Source organism: Cucurbita moschata, unplaced genomic scaffold (assembly GCF_002738365.1).
Source record: "Cucurbita moschata cultivar Rifu unplaced genomic scaffold, Cmos_1.0 Cmo_Scf00003, whole genome shotgun sequence".
Lineage (NCBI taxonomy): Eukaryota > Viridiplantae > Streptophyta > Magnoliopsida > Cucurbitales > Cucurbitaceae > Cucurbita > Cucurbita moschata.
In genome coordinates, this window is record NW_019268519.1 from 5,775,967 (window position 1) to 5,794,337 (window position 18,371).

At 34.2% G+C, this 18,371-nt stretch overlaps 1 protein-coding gene across 1 annotated transcript; it reads left to right on the forward strand.

Annotated features, from left to right (window-relative positions):
- The first annotated feature begins 13,345 nt into the window (after positions 1 to 13,345).
- Positions 13,346 to 17,461, forward strand: LOC111441250 (aquaporin NIP2-1-like). Its single transcript, XM_023078251.1, has 5 exons — positions 13,346 to 13,591; positions 13,702 to 13,926; positions 16,058 to 16,252; positions 16,614 to 16,675; positions 16,968 to 17,461. Exons 1-5 carry the CDS (start codon positions 13,445 to 13,447, stop codon positions 17,203 to 17,205), a joined length of 867 nt encoding a protein of 288 aa, XP_022934019.1. The 5' UTR covers positions 13,346 to 13,444; the 3' UTR covers positions 17,206 to 17,461.
- Positions 17,462 to 18,371: the final 910 nt, after the last annotated feature.

The following is an 18,371-nucleotide window of genomic DNA, read 5'->3' on the forward strand; positions in this document are numbered from 1 at the left end:
TGGAATCTATTCTTAGACTTAGGATAGAATAGGATGTTTTAAACTTAAACGCTTATTTATTTTATTTCGAGTCTTTCGTTGTGTCGTTTTAAAGATGTTTTCGAAAAACGTAAGTCCATAGCTGTGTTTTAAGTTAAAGGTTATGTTTTATGGAATTTAAATGAAGTTTTCCGCATTCAATGTTTATGGTATAATACAGTAGCGACCTTAAATTAAGTAGAAAATTTCGAGTTTAATCTCCCAGCAATAATAAGTCCCTTGTTAACATGTGAAGGAGATAACCACGAATCTAATGCCAACCAACAAACTGGATCCAACCCACCAACGCAAGCCCACAGACAAACCCATGGTCAGAAACCCAGCACAACAAAGAACTCAACCCACTTCCACAAACTCTACCCTAGCAACCCACTAATGTAGACAGCCTAGTAGAGCTGAAGTTGCCTGAGCGTCGACCCACAAACGCATGTCACAACCTCGACCAAGTTTCACATGCATGCACGTGACATCTTACGCTTTCAATCCACCCAACTTTCACATCCGAGTTGGGAGCTTCATCTATCTCCCACTAAACTTGCTTATGATGCTACTACCACCAAAATTGCTTGCAATCTTAGCTTAGGTACTTTACCTAAGTTGCTTTGCCTACTTCTTGGTGCACTACTATCATCCTCCATTTTGACATTTCTCTCTCGATCTTTATTTGATTTTTTAGGCAATACACATGCTCCCCAAGCCTTTTGGCCTGCTTCTCGGTGTGCTAGGTATCATCTTCGCCTTAGTCAAATTACACGTTTCTTTCTCAATCCTTATTTAACTTGTTTATTACTAATGTCGAAGTTTAAATTTTCTCTATCAGTCGATTTGAAACAGATAACCTTATCGACGTGTCATGGCTATCAAGTACTAAATCTAAAAATCAAAATTTGTAATTGTTGCCGTTGGGCTCAAGCTCAAAGCGAACTCTCACAAATGGTTGTCTTCGTGGGATCCATCTACAAATAGTTTAGTTATTCTTTTTGGGTCTGAGCCCATTGTGGCAGGCAGCCCATGTTTGTTAATTCGTTTTCTTTTTTCTTTCATTTGGTTTATTTTCCATTTTGTTATTGAGTATCAAACCTGTATTAATTCGAACTCAACTAAACTTGGAGATAGAGGGTTGGATTAGGTTATAAACTCTATTCAAAATTGCTCGAGTCACCACCCTAATTAACTCGAAATTTTGGATTGGTCTAAAAGATTTTCTCAACTCAACTCAACCCCGTTCATCTACACCCCTAAGAACAAGTCCAAAGTAGATGAATCAAGATGATAATTTAGTATATATATATATATATATATATATAATAAGAATAGGTCCAATTAATTAACAACGAGTTGTGATTTTAATAATGTTGATATCGGTGGCACCAAATTATTGAAGTAAACTAAAACAAAAGGACAAAGTGTACGGAAATGGTATCTACACATTAGACCAATCTCTATACCAATTTTATAATAAGGTCACCTCATTTATATTTATCAAATTGTCAAATACTAAGACCATTACCCTTGCAATTAACTAAGTGACAACTTTCTTCCCATTATTCTCTAAACAAAATATATAAATATACTTATTTCCCCCTTAATTTAGCATTATCTTCCCTAAAGTTACAAAAAAAAATAAACAAAGTGGTAGGTTGGTGAGTTAACATCATATTAGCCCCAATGTCAAACCCCCGTCTTTAAAAAAAAAAAAAAATCTATTTATGTTCTGTGTTCGTATTTTCATTGGTACAAAAAATTCAACTCCTACGACATCCTCAAATTAAATATTAATTAGTCTAATATAAGACTAAAAATATATAATTATAACTATAATTATAAAAATCTCGTTAAAAATATCAGAAAATATCGACGTTTGGACGGTGAGATCCCCACGTATATTCCTATTATTATAAATCACACCTAATAAAAGTTTGATTTTTAGTTAAATAAAACAAATCTTAAATAAAATCAACCAAAAGGAATTTTTGTCTAAAAGGACGTGATATTTACTAGCTACCATATTCCTATTTACTACCAATTATTTTTTTTCTAATATTATTTTCATCTTCCAATCATCTTTATCATTTGTCAATGGACGTGGCCTATATGTCTCGTTTCTTTAAAAAATAATATATTTTTTTCAGGGATTTAAAAATTAATATTTTTTATATTCTACCTTTGACACTTCAAAATTTTAAATTATCTTTAAGTATCATTATTATTTAAGCATTTAAAAATAAATAAAACACTTTTCTATAAAATAAAAAAGAAGTAAACCATCCACTATAATCCACGTCTATTATGTTTTAAAATTTAAAAATATATACTAAGCTTTCGGATTTTTAATGTACGTTACTCAACTCTTTATCTCTTAAAGTGAATAATAAATTTTAGATTTAATATACTTTTAAATTTAAAAAAATATATTGTAATGACTCATATTTAAGATCTATTATTTGAATGGCATCTTCACTCTCATGACAAATATCATGTTATTTACCCATTATTTTTAAGAATGAAAGCTATCTCTACTTATCAATACTGAGTCATTTCAATATGTTTCTTAAGAAAAATCTTCATACGCTCCAAGTAAAACAAACTTAATTTTAGAGTTTCTATGATTATATTACTGAAAAAGAAGGTGCACCTTGTTGATATAAGTAGTAACTTTCAATTTTTTAAAATCTTTTTTAGTTATTCTATCCTTAGGATCATTCTCATTCAAATGTGATATTCGATTCATTCATATACCACTCCTTTACTCGAGTGTCACATGCCTACCAGCTTTCGTGTTAGTTCGTCTCCGAACCACACCTTCTTGAGAGAGGTACCACTATGATACCATTTGTAATGATCTCATACCTAAGGTCTACAGGAGATTATCGAAGCTATGAAATGTCAAATCTAGATTCTAGATCGTGATCCAAATTTTACACATGGATTGTTACGTTTATAATAAACTAGGAGATATGAAAGATGACTCAAGTTAAAAGAGCTTAAAAGTTTATTAAACTCTTTTAACATTTAATGATTAATGCTAAGTTTGGCATAAGCTATTAAAAAGAATTTACAGCCGGTCAAGCTGAAGATGATTGGATGAAAATCATATAGAAAAAAAAAAAAACATTGAGACACAATGGCGGCTGTGCAAGTTACAGAATTATGTATTGTTCTTCATATTGACCTAATTATTTTATTAATCTCATCAAACACCTTGATAGTGAAATGCATTTTAGAAAACACAAAATTAAATTAATATATTTAGTGGTTGAACTTACTATTGCAAAACATTTGTATATCTCATAATATATTCAAAACTTTATGATGTTTTATTTTATTTAATGCTTTGGATATTTAAAATGTCACGTTGGTTTTTTAAAATTATAAATTTGATTCAATATTAAACCATTATTTTTATCAAATGTATTCAAACATTTTTATATTAAAATTCTCAAACTTATTATTATTATTATTTTTATTATTTTCTACTCTTTTGTCAACAATGAGGTTTGTAAGGATAATCAAACCCCTTCATTTACCACCAATGTAAAGATTGTTAAATATGAAATTTAAGATCAAACGTTTTAAAAAATAACTGGCGATTTTGATCCCATGACACATTGAGAAAATGTATTTTAGTTAGGTTGATCCGTGTCAATTCACCAACTCTAATATATATATATATATTTTTTAATTGTGGCTCCTAACAATTGATTATGTATAAAAAGACAAGTTGTTATGTAAAAATATAATTTTTTTTTTTTTTTTTATATAAACCAGCTGAATGTTGATATCGGGCGTGAAATCATCTTTTGAAGGGACGATTTCTCTAGTGTATTTGTATACTATATTGTCAAAAGATGCACGGTGTTGCATAGATTTTTTTATTTTTTTTAATTTTATTGATACGCAATCGTAGATAACATGAGAGTAGATTATGAAATGTAGTCATAGATCGATCTATATGAATAATTGTAATGATGCATGCCTAAGATTTTAATCTGGATTTAAAATTCGGATTCAGTACTTAATAATCATAACATTCTTCTACAACATGGTCATGTTATTTCTTGCTTCTAGGAGCGAAGATTATTTCCACAAATCAATATGTTTTTATTTTTACTTGCATGTTTCCTAAAAAAAATTATAGGAGGTAACCCGACATAGAATGATTCTTAATAAACCTAACTACATAATAATCAGATGATCGATGAATGTAACATACTTTCTAGAATTATATTTCACTTTAAAAAAAATTAGATGAGACAAGACCCTCATTTGATACATGCCTCTTAACGAAAGAGAGAGTACGTATTGAAAGATGTGGAGAGGATGAAGAGTATTTGATTCCCATCATATCTAAGACACGAAATGATATAGGCACCCTCCCTTTATTATTGAGGCATCAATTGAACTTGTTGATAGCCAACTTGTAAAAGACTCCACTCTTTTTGTGGTACTCATTCATCGTCATGTAATATCAACTCTTTTTTTTTTTTTTAAGAATAAAAACAGTCTTTTAATTTACTAATTATAAATTATTATACATAATGTATCTACTCATGTCCAGAATTTATATCAAGATTTGAAATTCGAATTTGGTATCGGATGGCCACGGCATTCTCATTTCATGGGTTCTTATGATTAAGAAACCGAAGAAAAAAAAAGTGTACCATGTTAGTATAGGTAGTGATTTTTAGCTCTTTTTAAGTATTTCTTAGTCAACTTATCGACTTAATCGCTCTCATCCATACGTAATCTCAATTAGAGACTTCATTAAAAGGTAGGAGGACCATTTAAAAAAGAAATATTGATAGTTTTATTTTATAATTATTACAAATGGTACACGCTAAGTCAATATAAGTAGACTATGGGTCTGAGATTTTATATTGAAGGTAGAGACTAACAAAACATTTTTTTTTTTTTTTTTTTTTGTAAGGGTGTGAAAATCTCTTCCTAGATGAATTTAATATAGTGTGAGGCTAATGGTAACATGTAATAGACTAAAACGAACAATATCTTAGAAATAGTATCAAAGTCTTTGACCAGACAGTGTGCCAGCGAAGACACGGTCCCAAAGAGGGGAGAATTGTGAGAGCCCATATTGGTTGGAGAGGGGACAAAACATTTTGTTATAAAAAAAAAAAAAAAGTGAGATTAACGACAATACGAGCCAAAGCGGACAATATATGTTAGCAGTGGAATTGGATTGTTATAATAGCTTTAATTTTTTTTTAGAACATATCAATATTATCACTGTATTAATAAAAATAAAATAATATTAATAATAAGAATTTTAAATTTCAACATCAAACCCAAATCCAAGTTTTTTTTTTTTTTTTTTTGTTAAACATTCAAAATATCTATTTAATTTAATCTCTAAACCTAATAAAAAAAATTATTTATTGCTATTTCAACATTAATTAATTAAATAATATAGTTCAAAATATATATTAATATAGTGATGTTCACATTTATTAATATGGTAGGTTAGTTGAGGCGAGTATCAAGTAGATAAATATAAAGTAGCAAAATAGATGTCATGATTAAAGGTAGATATTTAGGTCAGTTATTAAAAAAAAAAAATTTATAAACCGATATAAATATACTTCTTTGAATTGTATAATTTCATCTTCTTTCAAAACATCATTTAGTTACTATATTTTAATTTAATAATCTCGTCATCGGGTTCCACTCACATATATTAAAAAATTGTCAATTATATTCGCATGATTTAATCCACGTGATATCATATAAATTTTATATTATATTTAATATTACTATTAACCATATGATCATTTAAATTAATATTTAGAGGATGTAAGGACAAGAGATTAAACTACGTGGATCGAGAGGTTCCTCCGAGATTTGGCTCGACCCTTTCATGTTGTCATTTCTTTATAACAACTTGTATCTTTAGTCACACATGAGATGGGAAGAAACCATGAATTTTATAGGCTTGGTATTTATCTTATTATATTCTCACATTTATAAATAAACATTTTTACACGGGTCAATATCATCTTTATTAGTCATTAATTATTCGACATGGAGCTTTGTTATAGGACAATTATGGGCTATGATGAAAGATTATTTTATAGCTAATGTAATAGTCTCAATTTTATAAAAATTAGAAAGAAATATCGATAAAATGTTTAGATATATATTGGAATGCTATCTAAGTTTAACTCCGACTAGATAAGGGGAAGATTATGTCTTATAAACCATGAGAGCTTATGCTCAAAATGAATAATATTATGTGATTGTGAAGATATGTTAAGATTTTGTTGTCTCTGGATATTGTGTCACAGTCATACTCACAAGTGACCTATGTTGGTAGAATATAGTTCTTAGAGGCATAGCCATGGTAGAGATCAGTAGTAGAGTTTTATTGAACATATAGTGTGCTCGGGAGAAAATGAGTTGGTATGGATAAGCGCTAGACGAATAGATGACTATTTGAGTGAAAATTCAGGAAAGAAGACTCGAAAAGTACTTGATGTTGATACTTTGACCTCTATCAACGCCCAATTAGTTTAAGTGACCAATATTCTACAAACTCTAGTGTTGGGATAAGACTCAACGACCCAAGCACCAATTCAAGCTGCAGCCGTAATGACTCAACCAACAACTAAATCTTTTGTATATTATGTTAGTGGACAGACAGTGTGTTCCGGAGAAAATGAGTTGATCTGGATAAGAGCTAGACAGATAGATGATTATTTGAGTGAAAATTTCGTAATGATTTGTTCGAGTAAGTATTGTTGGCAGTATCATCAAAGTCCAACAAAAGGAAGATCATTAATATAATCAAAAGCAAATTCACAAAAATGGTTTACCACGTTGACTTAAGTAGATATTTTGATAAATGTATTACTATATTTAAATTTGGAGATATTTTGGTTATCATATATTTTTTAATATATTATTTAAAAGATGATGAATGAAAAATTCTATACATGGACAGTTATTTTATTTATTTCCTTCTCGTGACAACTTGACAAGATGCTGTTTTAAAAACAAATATAATAAGGTTGTTATGAAAACTACTCTATATTTAATGAAAGTGTCCCTTGCACATCATTTAATACAATATAATATAAACCATAGAGCTATGACTTTGTCACAAAATATTCTAAGGATAATTAATGAGCTACAATGAACTTGGATTAGAGTGAAGTTCTAAGGTAATGTAAGGATTAAAAGTCACAAGAGATTATCAGTCACTGTATCATCACGTGGCTGGTAAGTAGGACATACCATTTGGCTTAATCACGTGGCTGGTAAGTAGGACATACCATTTGGCTTAATTAGATTATCATTCCCTACTCTCGAGTTATCTAACGCTAGCAGATATTGTCTTCTTTGGGTTTTCCCTTCCGGGCAGATATTGTCTTCTAAGGGCAGATATTGTCTTCTTTGGGTTTTCCCTTCCGGGCAGATATTGTCTTCTTTGGGTTTTCCCTTCCGGGCAGATATTGTCTTCTTTGGGTTTTCCCTTCCGGGCAGATATTGTCTTCTAAGGGCAGATATTGTCTTCTTTGGGTTTTCCCTTCCGGGCATTGCCCGAAATCCCTTCCGGGCAGATATTGTCTTCTTTGGGTTTTCCCTTCCGGGCATTTCCCTTTCGGGCTTCCCCTCAAGGCTTTAAAAGCCGTCTGCTAGGGGAAACCGATGGTTTGTTCTCCTCCCCAACCAATGTGGGACATCAGAGTTTCCACACTCTTATAAATGGTGGTATGGTGGTTTGTTCTCATCCCCAACCAATGTGGGACATCAGAGTTTCCACACTCTTATAAATGGTGGTTTGTTCTCCTCCCCAACCAATGTGGGACATCAGAGTTTCCACACTCTTATAAATGGTGGTTTGTTCTCCTCCCCAACCAATGTGGGACATCAGAGTTTCCACACTTGTCTTCTAAGGGTAGATATTGTCTTCTTTGGGTTTTCCCTTCCGGGCAGATATTGTCTTCTTTGGGTTTTCACCAATGTGGGACATTAGAGTTTCCACACTTGTCTTCTAAGGGTAGATATTGTCTTCTTTGGGTTTTCCCTTCCGGGCAGATATTGTCTTCTTTGGGTTTTCACCAATGTGGGACATCAGAGTTTCCACACTTGTCTTCTAAGGGTAGATATTGTCTTCTTTGGGTTTTCCCTTCCGGGCAGATATTGTCTTCTTTGGGTTTTCCCTTCCGGGCAGATATTGTCTTCTTTGGGTTTTCCCTTCCGGGCAGATATTGTCTTCTTTGGGTTTTCCCTTCCGAGCAGATATTGTTGGGTTTTCCCTTTCGGGCTTCCCCTCAAGGCTTTAAAACGCGTCTGCTAGGGGAAACCGATAACCAATGTGGGACATCAGAGTTTCCACACTCTTATAAATGGTGGTTTGTTCTCCTCCCCAACCAATGTGGGACATCAGAGTTTCCACACTTGTCTTCTAAGGGTAGATATTGTCTTCTTTGGGTTTTCCCTTCCGGGCAGATATTGTCTTCTTTGGGTTTTCCCTTCCAGGCAGATATTGTCTTCTTTGGGTTTTCCCTTCCGGGCAGATATTGTTGGGTTTTCCCTTTCGGGCTTCCCCTCAAGGCTTTAAAACGCGTCTGCTAGGGGAAACCGTTCTTTGGGTTTTCCCTTCCGGGCAGATATTGTCTTCTTTGGGTTTTCCCTTCCGGGCAGATATTGTCTTCTTTGGGTTTTCCCTTCCGGGCAGATATTGTCTTCTTTGGGTTTTCCCTTCCGGGCAGATATTGTCTTCTTTGGGTTTTCCCTTCCGGGCAGATATTGTCTTCTTTGGGTTTTCCCTTCCGGGCAGATATTGTCTTCTTTGGGTTTTCCCTTCCGAGCAGATATTGTTGGGTTTTCCCTTTCGGGCTTCCCCTCAAGGCTTTAAAACGCGTCTGCTAGGGGAAACCGATAACCAATGTGGGACATCAGAGTTTCCACACTCTTATAAATGGTGGTTTGTTCTCCTCCCCAACCAATGTGGGACATCAGAGTTTCCACACTTGTCTTCTAAGGGTAGATATTGTCTTCTTTGGGTTTTCCCTTCCGGGCAGATATTGTCTTCTTTGGGTTTTCACCAATGTGGGACATCAGAGTTTCCACACTTGTCTTCTAAGGGTAGATATTGTCTTCTTTGGGTTTTCCCTTCCGGGCAGATATTGTCTTCTTTGGGTTTTCACCAATGTGGGACATCAGAGTTTCCACACTTGTCTTCTAAGGGTAGATATTGTCTTCTTTGGGTTTTCCCTTCCGGGCAGATATTGTCTTCTTTGGGTTTTCACCAATGTGGGACATCAGAGTTTCCACACTTGTCTTCTAAGGGTAGATATTGTCTTCTTTGGGTTTTCCCTTCCGGGCAGATATTGTCTTCTTTGGGTTTTCACCAATGTGGGACATCAGAGTTTCCACACTTGTCTTCTAAGGGTAGATATTGTCTTCTTTGGGTTTTCCCTTCTGGGCAGATATTGTCTTCTTTGGGTTTTCACCAATGTGGGACATCAGAGTTTCCACACTTGTCTTCTAAGGGTAGATATTGTCTTCTTTGGGTTTTCACCAATGTGGGACATCAGAGTTTCCACACTTGTCTTCTAAGGGTAGATATTGTCTTCTTTGGGTTTTCCCTTCCAGGCAGATATTGATATTGTCTTCTTTGGGTTTTCCCTTTCCAGGCAGATATTGATATTGTCTTCTTTGGGTTTTCCCTTCCGGGCAGATATTGTCTTCTTTGGGTTTTCACCAATGTGGGACATCAGAGTTTCCACACTTGTCTTCTAAGGGTAGATATTGTCTTCTTTGGGTTTTCCCTTCCAGGGAGTTCTTTGGGTTTTCACCAATGTGGGACATCAGAGTTTCCACACTTGTCTTCTAAGGGTAGATATTGTCTTCTTTGGGTTTTCCCTTCCAGGCAGATATTGATATTGTCTTCTTTGGGTTTTCCCTTTCCAGGCAGATATTGATATTGTCTTCTTTGGGTTTTCCCTTCCGGGCAGATATTGTCTTCTTTGGGTTTTCACCAATGTGGGACATCAGAGTTTCCACACTTGTCTTCTAAGGGTAGATATTGTCTTCTTTGGGTTTTCCCTTCCAGGGAGATATTGTACGCGTCTGCTAGGGGAAACCGATGGTTTGTTCTCCTCCCCAACCAATGTGGGACATCAGAGTGTCCACACTCTTATAAATGGTGGCCTCCCCAACCAATGTGGGACATCAGAGTTTCCACACTCTTATAAATGGTGGTTTGTTCTCCTCCCCAACCAATGTGGGACATCAGAGTGTCCACACTCTTATAAATGTCCCCAACCAATGTGGGACATCAGAGTGTCCACACTCTTATAAATGGTGGTTTGTTCTTGGGACATCAGAGTGTCCACACTCTTATAAATGGTGGTTTGTTCTCCTCCCCAACCAATGTGGGACATCAGAGTGTCCACACTCTTATAAATGGTGGCCTCCCCAACCAATGTGGGACATCAGAGTTTCCACACTCTTATAAATGGTGGTTGGTTTGTTCTCCTCCCCAACCAATGTGGGACATCAGAGTGTCCACACTCTTATAAATGGTGGTTTGTTCTCCTCCCCAACCAATGTGGGACATCAGAGTTTCCACACTCTTATAAATGGTGGTTTGTTCTCCTCCCCAACCAATGTGGGACATCAGAGTGTCCACACTCTTATAAATGGTGGTTTGTTCTCCTCCCCAACCAATGTGGGACATCAGAGTTTCCACACTCTTATAAATGGTGGTTTGTTCTCCTCCCCAACAAATGTGGGACATCAGAGTTTCCACACTCTTATAAATCCACACTCTTATAAATGGTGGTTTGTTCTCCTCCCCAACAAATGTGGGACATCAGAGTTTCCACACTTGTCTTCTAAGGGTAGATATTGTCTTCTTTGGGTTTTCCCTTCCAGGGAGATATTGTACGCGTCTGCTAGGGGAAACCGATGGTTTGTTCTCCTCCCCAACCAATGTGGGACATCAGAGTTTCCACACTCTTATAAATGGTGGTTTGTTCTCCTCCCCAACAAATGTGGGACATCAGAGTTTCCACACTCTTATAAATGGTGGTTTGTTCTCCTCCCCAACAAATGTGGGACATCAGAGTTTGTTCTCCTCCCCAACAAATGTGGGACATCAGAGTTTGTTCTCCTCCCCAACAAATGTGGGACATCAGAGTTTCCACACTCTTATAAATAAATGGTGGTTTGTTCTCCTCCCCAACAAATGTGGGACATCAGAGTTTCCACACTCTTATAAATGGTGGTTTGTTCTCCTCCCCAACCAATGTGGGACATCAGAGTTTCCACACTCTTATAAATGGTGGTTTGTTCTCCTCCTCAACCAATGTGGGACATCACAATCTACCCCCCTTCGGGGCATAGTGTCCTGACCATTTGTAACGGCCCAGATCCACCGCTAGCAGATATTGTCCTCTTTGGGCTTTCCCTTTCGGTCTTCCCCTCAAGGCTTTAAAATGCGTCTGCTAGGGGAAGGTTTCCACACCCTTATTAATGGTGGCTTGTTCTCCTCCCCAACCAATGTGGGACATCACACTTCAACTCTTTAACGTTTGATTTTCAGCATGCAAGAGCCTTAGGGTGTTATGATTAACTATGTTTCTCAAATTCTATTGTAATAGACACTCTAAGACCGTACATAAGACTCGCTCTATGACTTGTGTACTAGACTCTCTAACGACCTAAAATAGCAAGCTTGACAGTTAGGCATACTCATGATCTTAACTTCACACTCAACATGTTGATCACCTGCTTATGTTATCTCTCCCATCCAACTAAATGGTTAAACTCTAAAGGGGCCTATTATACTTCCAACCTATAATCTACGCAGGTAGACCTCTACTTTTCAAGGCAGGTTCACTAACAAAGTCTATATTACGTCCCTCGAGCCTACCTTTTGCATCTCGTACCAGACAATTTTCATTATGCGTTCTTTGCAGTAGTCTCCTTACGAGCCAAGTTGACAAATAAGAGTTAGTTGATAGAATCCCTCTTCGTCTACATATAGTAGAGCACATACCACACAAGCAATCAACCTAATTTAAATGAAACATAGTATCCTAACTAATCAAGAAATCCCGACATGTTCATAAATTCATCACTATCACTAAAAACACATGATCATTCACAATGAGTACAAGCTTCAATCATACATTCATCCTACATCGAAACCTAGTTCTTAGAATTTGTACTAAGAATATATTTCATCATATTATGATGGAATTTATTATCTAATTATCTCAAGTGTTACACGCAACTCAAATGTGCTTAACGAATCATAATATACCTGACGTAATCAAAAGACCTTACTATATTTAATTCATACTTAATCAAACATATGCTTGATAATAATTTCTAAACATAATAAGTAAGAATTAAATTAGCTAGTCCAAATAGCTCGACGTTGGTTATTCCTTCTTGGAGTAATTTGTCTCCTATTTTGATTTGGATAGAACCAAATTCCTTAGAAGGCCTTAAAACAACATTAAATTTAAGAATAAAATTAAAGTCGAATCGAAAAAAATAAAATAAAAAGAGGAAAAAACAACATGTCCCATGCGTTGTCAGAAGCTCACCCACGCGCAGAGCCACGTGTGCAACATGTTAGCCTACTGATCGGGAACGTGCGTTCGAATCCCAGATAACGCTGTATTCCTTTTTTTTTTTTCCTTCATTTTCTTTATTTTCTTCTATTTTAATTTAAAGAAAATATAAAATTACCAAAATACCCCTCTTTAATTTTTCTATTTTATTTGTTTTTCTTTTTAACTAATTCTTTTTTTCATTTTCTTTATTTCATTTCCAATTTCCAATTTCTCCACTTTCCCCTAATTTCTTTTTCTTTATTTTCCTTTTTTAATTTCTCCATATTGTTTTCTAATTTAGTCATTACATATACTTTAAATAATGATGACACACGTCCTAAAAGAAAGTAAATGAGTTGGATAAAAATACATTGTAAATTAAAGTGGCATTCTCTTTTTTGCTATCTATGATAGAACAATAATTCATAAATCTAAATCCTATGTTACATCCCTCTTAGAAGAGGGAAATAAATCATGTTTTATAAGAGTATGAAAACTTTAGTCTAAAAAAAATTTAAAGAGGACAATATCCAGCGGTCGTGGACTAAAACTATTACCGTAGAGACGAGCATAATATTCAAAAACTAAATTTATAATTTAAAGGGAAATTATTGTGAATTTAAAATGATGGAGTTATATTAGAAAAAGATGCCAATCTCCAACCACTTGGAGCACTACATGTGTGTTCACCTTCATTATAAAAAGGGTAGCCTGGTTCAACATGATGCATAAGCGCAGATTTTATAATATTATCAGCGTTTACGTTGAAACAAAGCGAGAAGACAAGGGTTCTTCCTCCTCCTTCTCCTCCAAAAATGAGTTCTTCTCAGGATCCTCAGCTTGTTCAACAACAATCCGTTGTGGATGTTGAAGAATTCGTCTCCGTTGAAAACCCCGATTCCAAACGCTCCCAGTTTGGATCGTTGTTCAAAAACCATTACCCTCCTGGCTTTTCCCGGAAGGTACTATCCTTACTATTATTACTATGTTTCGACGAAACAAAGTCAATTTGAATGTAGTTCAGCTCGTTAACAGACATGTTTTGTGTTTTTTTCTTTTTTTTTTTTTTAAGCTTGTGGCGGAGGTGATTGCGACGTATTTGCTAGTGTTTGTAACGTGTGGGGCGGCGGCATTGAACGGGAGCGATGTGCAAAGAGTGTCGCAGCTTGGTGCCTCGGTCGCCGGTGGCCTTATTGTGACGGTGATGATTTATGCCGTCGGACACATTTCCGGCGCCCATATGAACCCGGCTGTCACCACGGCTTTTGCTGCAACACGACACTTTCCATGGAAACAGGTCTCAATCTATTAACTCTTTTCTTCTTTGAAATTGTCAGATAATATTTTCTTCCTTAATCAATGACCTAATTATTTGCTCTCACATGTTATCTTGTCGGTTGAATCTATCCAACTATTTCAATTTTTTTATTCTAAATTACTAACTTCTTGTGTTCCTATATATATATAAATATATATATATATATATATATGTATATGTATGTATATATATTTTTACTTTATTACATGTTTTTTTTAATGTCTTGTCTTTTCATCTAGACTTAATTTACATATTTTTTTCTCCTAATTTTTGCTATTAAAGTTTTTATAAATTATTTAATTTCTCCTACTAATATTTTTGTAAATTATTTTAAAAAAATCTTATGAAAATTGAGGAATTAAAATTATATTTTTTAAAATTTAAAGCTTGAAAAAGAATATATAGTTAATAAAGGAATCAAGTATTTAGACTTAATTTTATTTCAGTATATTTTATATATATACTTTATTTAATCTTTGAAGTCAAAAGTAATTTAATCTAATTAAATAAAAATTCCAATAATTATGTAAGCTAATTGATTAAAAAATTAAATTATAATTATTTAACAAGTACAATAATTTATCAATGATGTATTTCAACTTTAAGTTAATTTAACTCTATTAAGTATCAAATTGATGTATGGTAATAATAAAAATAATTTTTAACTAAATTTCTTAAATTCTAGCTCTAATAAGATTGTTCAAATCTTATTTTCTCTGGATGAAATAGTATTATAGCGAAAAAAGATTAATCCCAAAATTTCAATGGTGGTTCAGACTGTTTCTACAGTAAATTTGGACGTGTGTGATGAAATTCTAAATCGAGCTTTCTTCTAGATTTGGTTTGGTATGTCTAGGAGTGTCACTATGCTCATAATGGAAAAGAATTAGAAAGGAGATGATGAGAGAAAGAAGGGGAAATCTAGTCCATATTTAGTGCCCACATGATGTAGGGTCCAACACAAATATTATTCTTGAGCCTCAGCCACATCGACAATGCCCTAATGCCCTTTTGAGAACCTTTTATGGCCACATCCTTGGCTTCATCGCCGGCCAAGGAATGGGATGTGACATTTAGGTAGCATAATTCCAACACTTTAGAGCATAGAGATAGAAATAGGGATGGGGATGTCCACCAAAAACTTATTGGCCCATTTGGAGTGGAAGGTCTACCAAAGGACAACAAATCTTCATGTGTGTTTCTATAGTCAAGATTGGATAATCTATTCACTTTTAGAATCCAATCAATCAATACAACTATTATGTTCTAATCTTTTTTGCTTTCATTTTTCTTCTTAAGCATACACCTTTTTGTCTTAACGCTTTAATAATTGTTTGTTTGAGCAAGTTTTGGTTGGAGTTATGGTATTAGACTTAGTAGGTAGGTTGTTAATCTAATAAATGTAAGGAACTTTCCGTCTTTTAAGATGTTTCGTCTAACCCTACTATGACTAGTGTCTCACACTGCCTAATAACCTAACTTTGATACAATTTGTAACAGCCCAAGCCCACCGCTAGCTGATATCGTCTTCTTTTAGCTTTTCCTTCTGAGTTTGCTCTCAAAGTTTTAAAACGCGTTTGCTAGGGAGAAGTTTCCATATCCTTATACGAAATGTTTTGTTTCCCTCTCCAACTAATGTGGGATCTCACATTGGTTGGAGAAAGGAACGAATCATTCCTTACAAGGGTGTGGAAATTTTTCCCTAGTAGACGCGTTTTAAAACTGTGAAGCTGATAACGTTACGTAATAGGCCAAAACGGACAATATCTACCAATGGTAGGCTTAGGTTGTTACATATAGCTTCCTAAAGTTAGCTTGAGGCTATGTAACTTACTAGATTGACTATACCCTTAAGAATTATAGTTCTAAAACGTCTAGACTAAAGCTAGTTTAGATTTACACCATTGGTGAAACTAGAAGATCAATCATCAAATACATATTGAAGTTTATAAGATGGGAAGCTTCCAAACAAATTCGTAAGCAAAACGCAAGAACATATGTGGGTGGGTGGGTAAGAGAATGAGATGTCAAATTATGTGGTTGTGTGTGAATTGGTCGAAGAAAAATGGAAAAGATTGAAAGTAACATTGAAAGTATTTGTGGTCGGTAGGTTCCATTGTATGCAGCAGCTCAATTGAGTGGGGCAACCTGTGCAGCCTTTACACTGCGCCTATTATTACATCCCATCAAACACTTGGGCACTACCACGCCATCAGGATCAGATTTACAAGCACTCGTCATGGAGATTGTTGTTACCTTCTCAATGATGTTTGTCACTTGTGCTGTTGCAACCGATACCAAAGCCGTAAGATTCTGTACTTTTCCTCTAATCGTTTTAGAACGGTCTAAGCTCACTGTTAGTCGTCGTTGTCTTTTTCAAACTTCTCAATGATCCGTTTTATTCTCTAATTGATGTGAGATCTCATAATCCACTTCCTTTTGGGGCCAGTGTCTTCGCTGACACTCGTTCTTCTCTCTAATTAATGTGGGATCTCACGTAAAATTTAAATATAAGTATGGTTTAAACATTAGTACGTTGATTAAATTTATATATTTAGTTAGTATAAACTATAGTATAAATGAAAGAAATTAAAAAGAATGTCACTTAATAAAATTTTATTCCTAAAGTTTTGATTTCATTAAATAAATGGCTGTTGTTTTGACAGGTGGGAGAGCTGGCAGGTTTGGCAGTTGGTTCTGCCGTGTGTATCACATCCATCTTGGCTGGGTAAGGAAGCACACGATTTTTGGTTTCCATTTTCACCCATAAAAATTTAATTTTTTTATTATATAATTATTTATTTATTATTACTATTATTATTTACATATTCTTTTGAAATCATGATTTTTGACTACCAATCACAAATTTTTAAACTTCACAAACCATACAAAACCACATTATTTTATTAAAAAATATATATTGTAAGTACCCGGGAGTAATTTTACTCAACACGTTTTTTATAATTGACATATTATTAAACAAATAAATCTAATAAGAATTTGTGTTAGCCACAATTCAGACCCGTATCAGGTGGGTCGATGAACCCTGTGAGGACATTAGGACCTGCAATGGCAAGTGATAATTATAAAGGACTTTGGGTGTACTTTGTTGGGCCGGTTACAGGAACCCTATTAGGGGCATGGTCATATAAGTTCATACGTGCCAGTGATAAACCTGTGCACTTAATTTCTCCTCACTCATTTTCACTCAAACTTCGAAGAATGTCAAGATCTGACGTTGGTGAAGGTGAAAGATGAGCACTAACTCAACATCTTCCAATACGACCTTTAAGTATTGGAAAGAATGTGTAGTATGAGTGTTTAATGAGAATAGTGATCTCATGTACTATGTTACAATTAAGTTTACTTCTTACCATCTAGCAGCGTATATGAAAGCTTACTTTCTTCGTATGAAAGCTTACTTTCTTATAGTCTAGTATTATGTAAGAAATAGCCTTTGTAATTTAGCATCTTCTATAAATGAAAATTTCTACATTATATATCGTTCTTTTTCTATATCATAGCCAAATTTCAATTCTAATAAATTTTAAGTGTTTTAGAAGTAGGAAAATGTAATAGTTAGAAAAATAATATTTAGTACGAGATTACACGTTATAAAAGATATTATTATACAAATTAAGTGAATTCAGACTAAACATGTTAATTTAAGTCATAAGTCGGGACTTCATGGGGACACACCCCCAAATGAGGACGTAAATGAGAGAAGTGAAAAGTGACTTCTTTCGGTTAGCTAAATGAAACCGAAAACGAGGAATATCCAACCTCATCCTTGAACCTACCAAATCTTCATTCCACCTCGCTCTTTATATATAATATAAATATATCTCTATATGTAAAAATGGAGGCACAACACTATCATTTATTTATTTTTTTTATACCTAAAATAAAATGTAAAAAATAACGATATAATATTAAAATTTGAGTTTTCAAAAATTAGGTTGAATATTCTATAATATTTTTACTTCGAATTTATTAGAGTGATTTATATTGGTAAGACACGACCTTTTTTATCTTTACATTGACTAAGGTCATTACTAAATGCATACCGTCCTAAACATTTGAGGCTGATTGCTTAAAAATTTTAATACTTGGAAGCATTTTTTTAGAGAAGACACTACTACAACTTAACTACCGAAAACAAATTTATAAATTTTTGAAAACATAAAATAATGCAAGTCGATCTTATCTTGCATTTGGTATGCCATTACTATTACTTAGAAAAGAAATAGTATTAAAAAGGTTGAGTATCAAAAAAATATGTAGTAAATAACTTCATATTGGGAGTTAAATATGCATACCCGATGAAAAACATATACCTAAACCTATTCTACGAGCTAGAACGATGTGGGTTGGCAATTATATAGTATGAAATACAATAAACTTAAATTGAGAGAGGTTAAGAG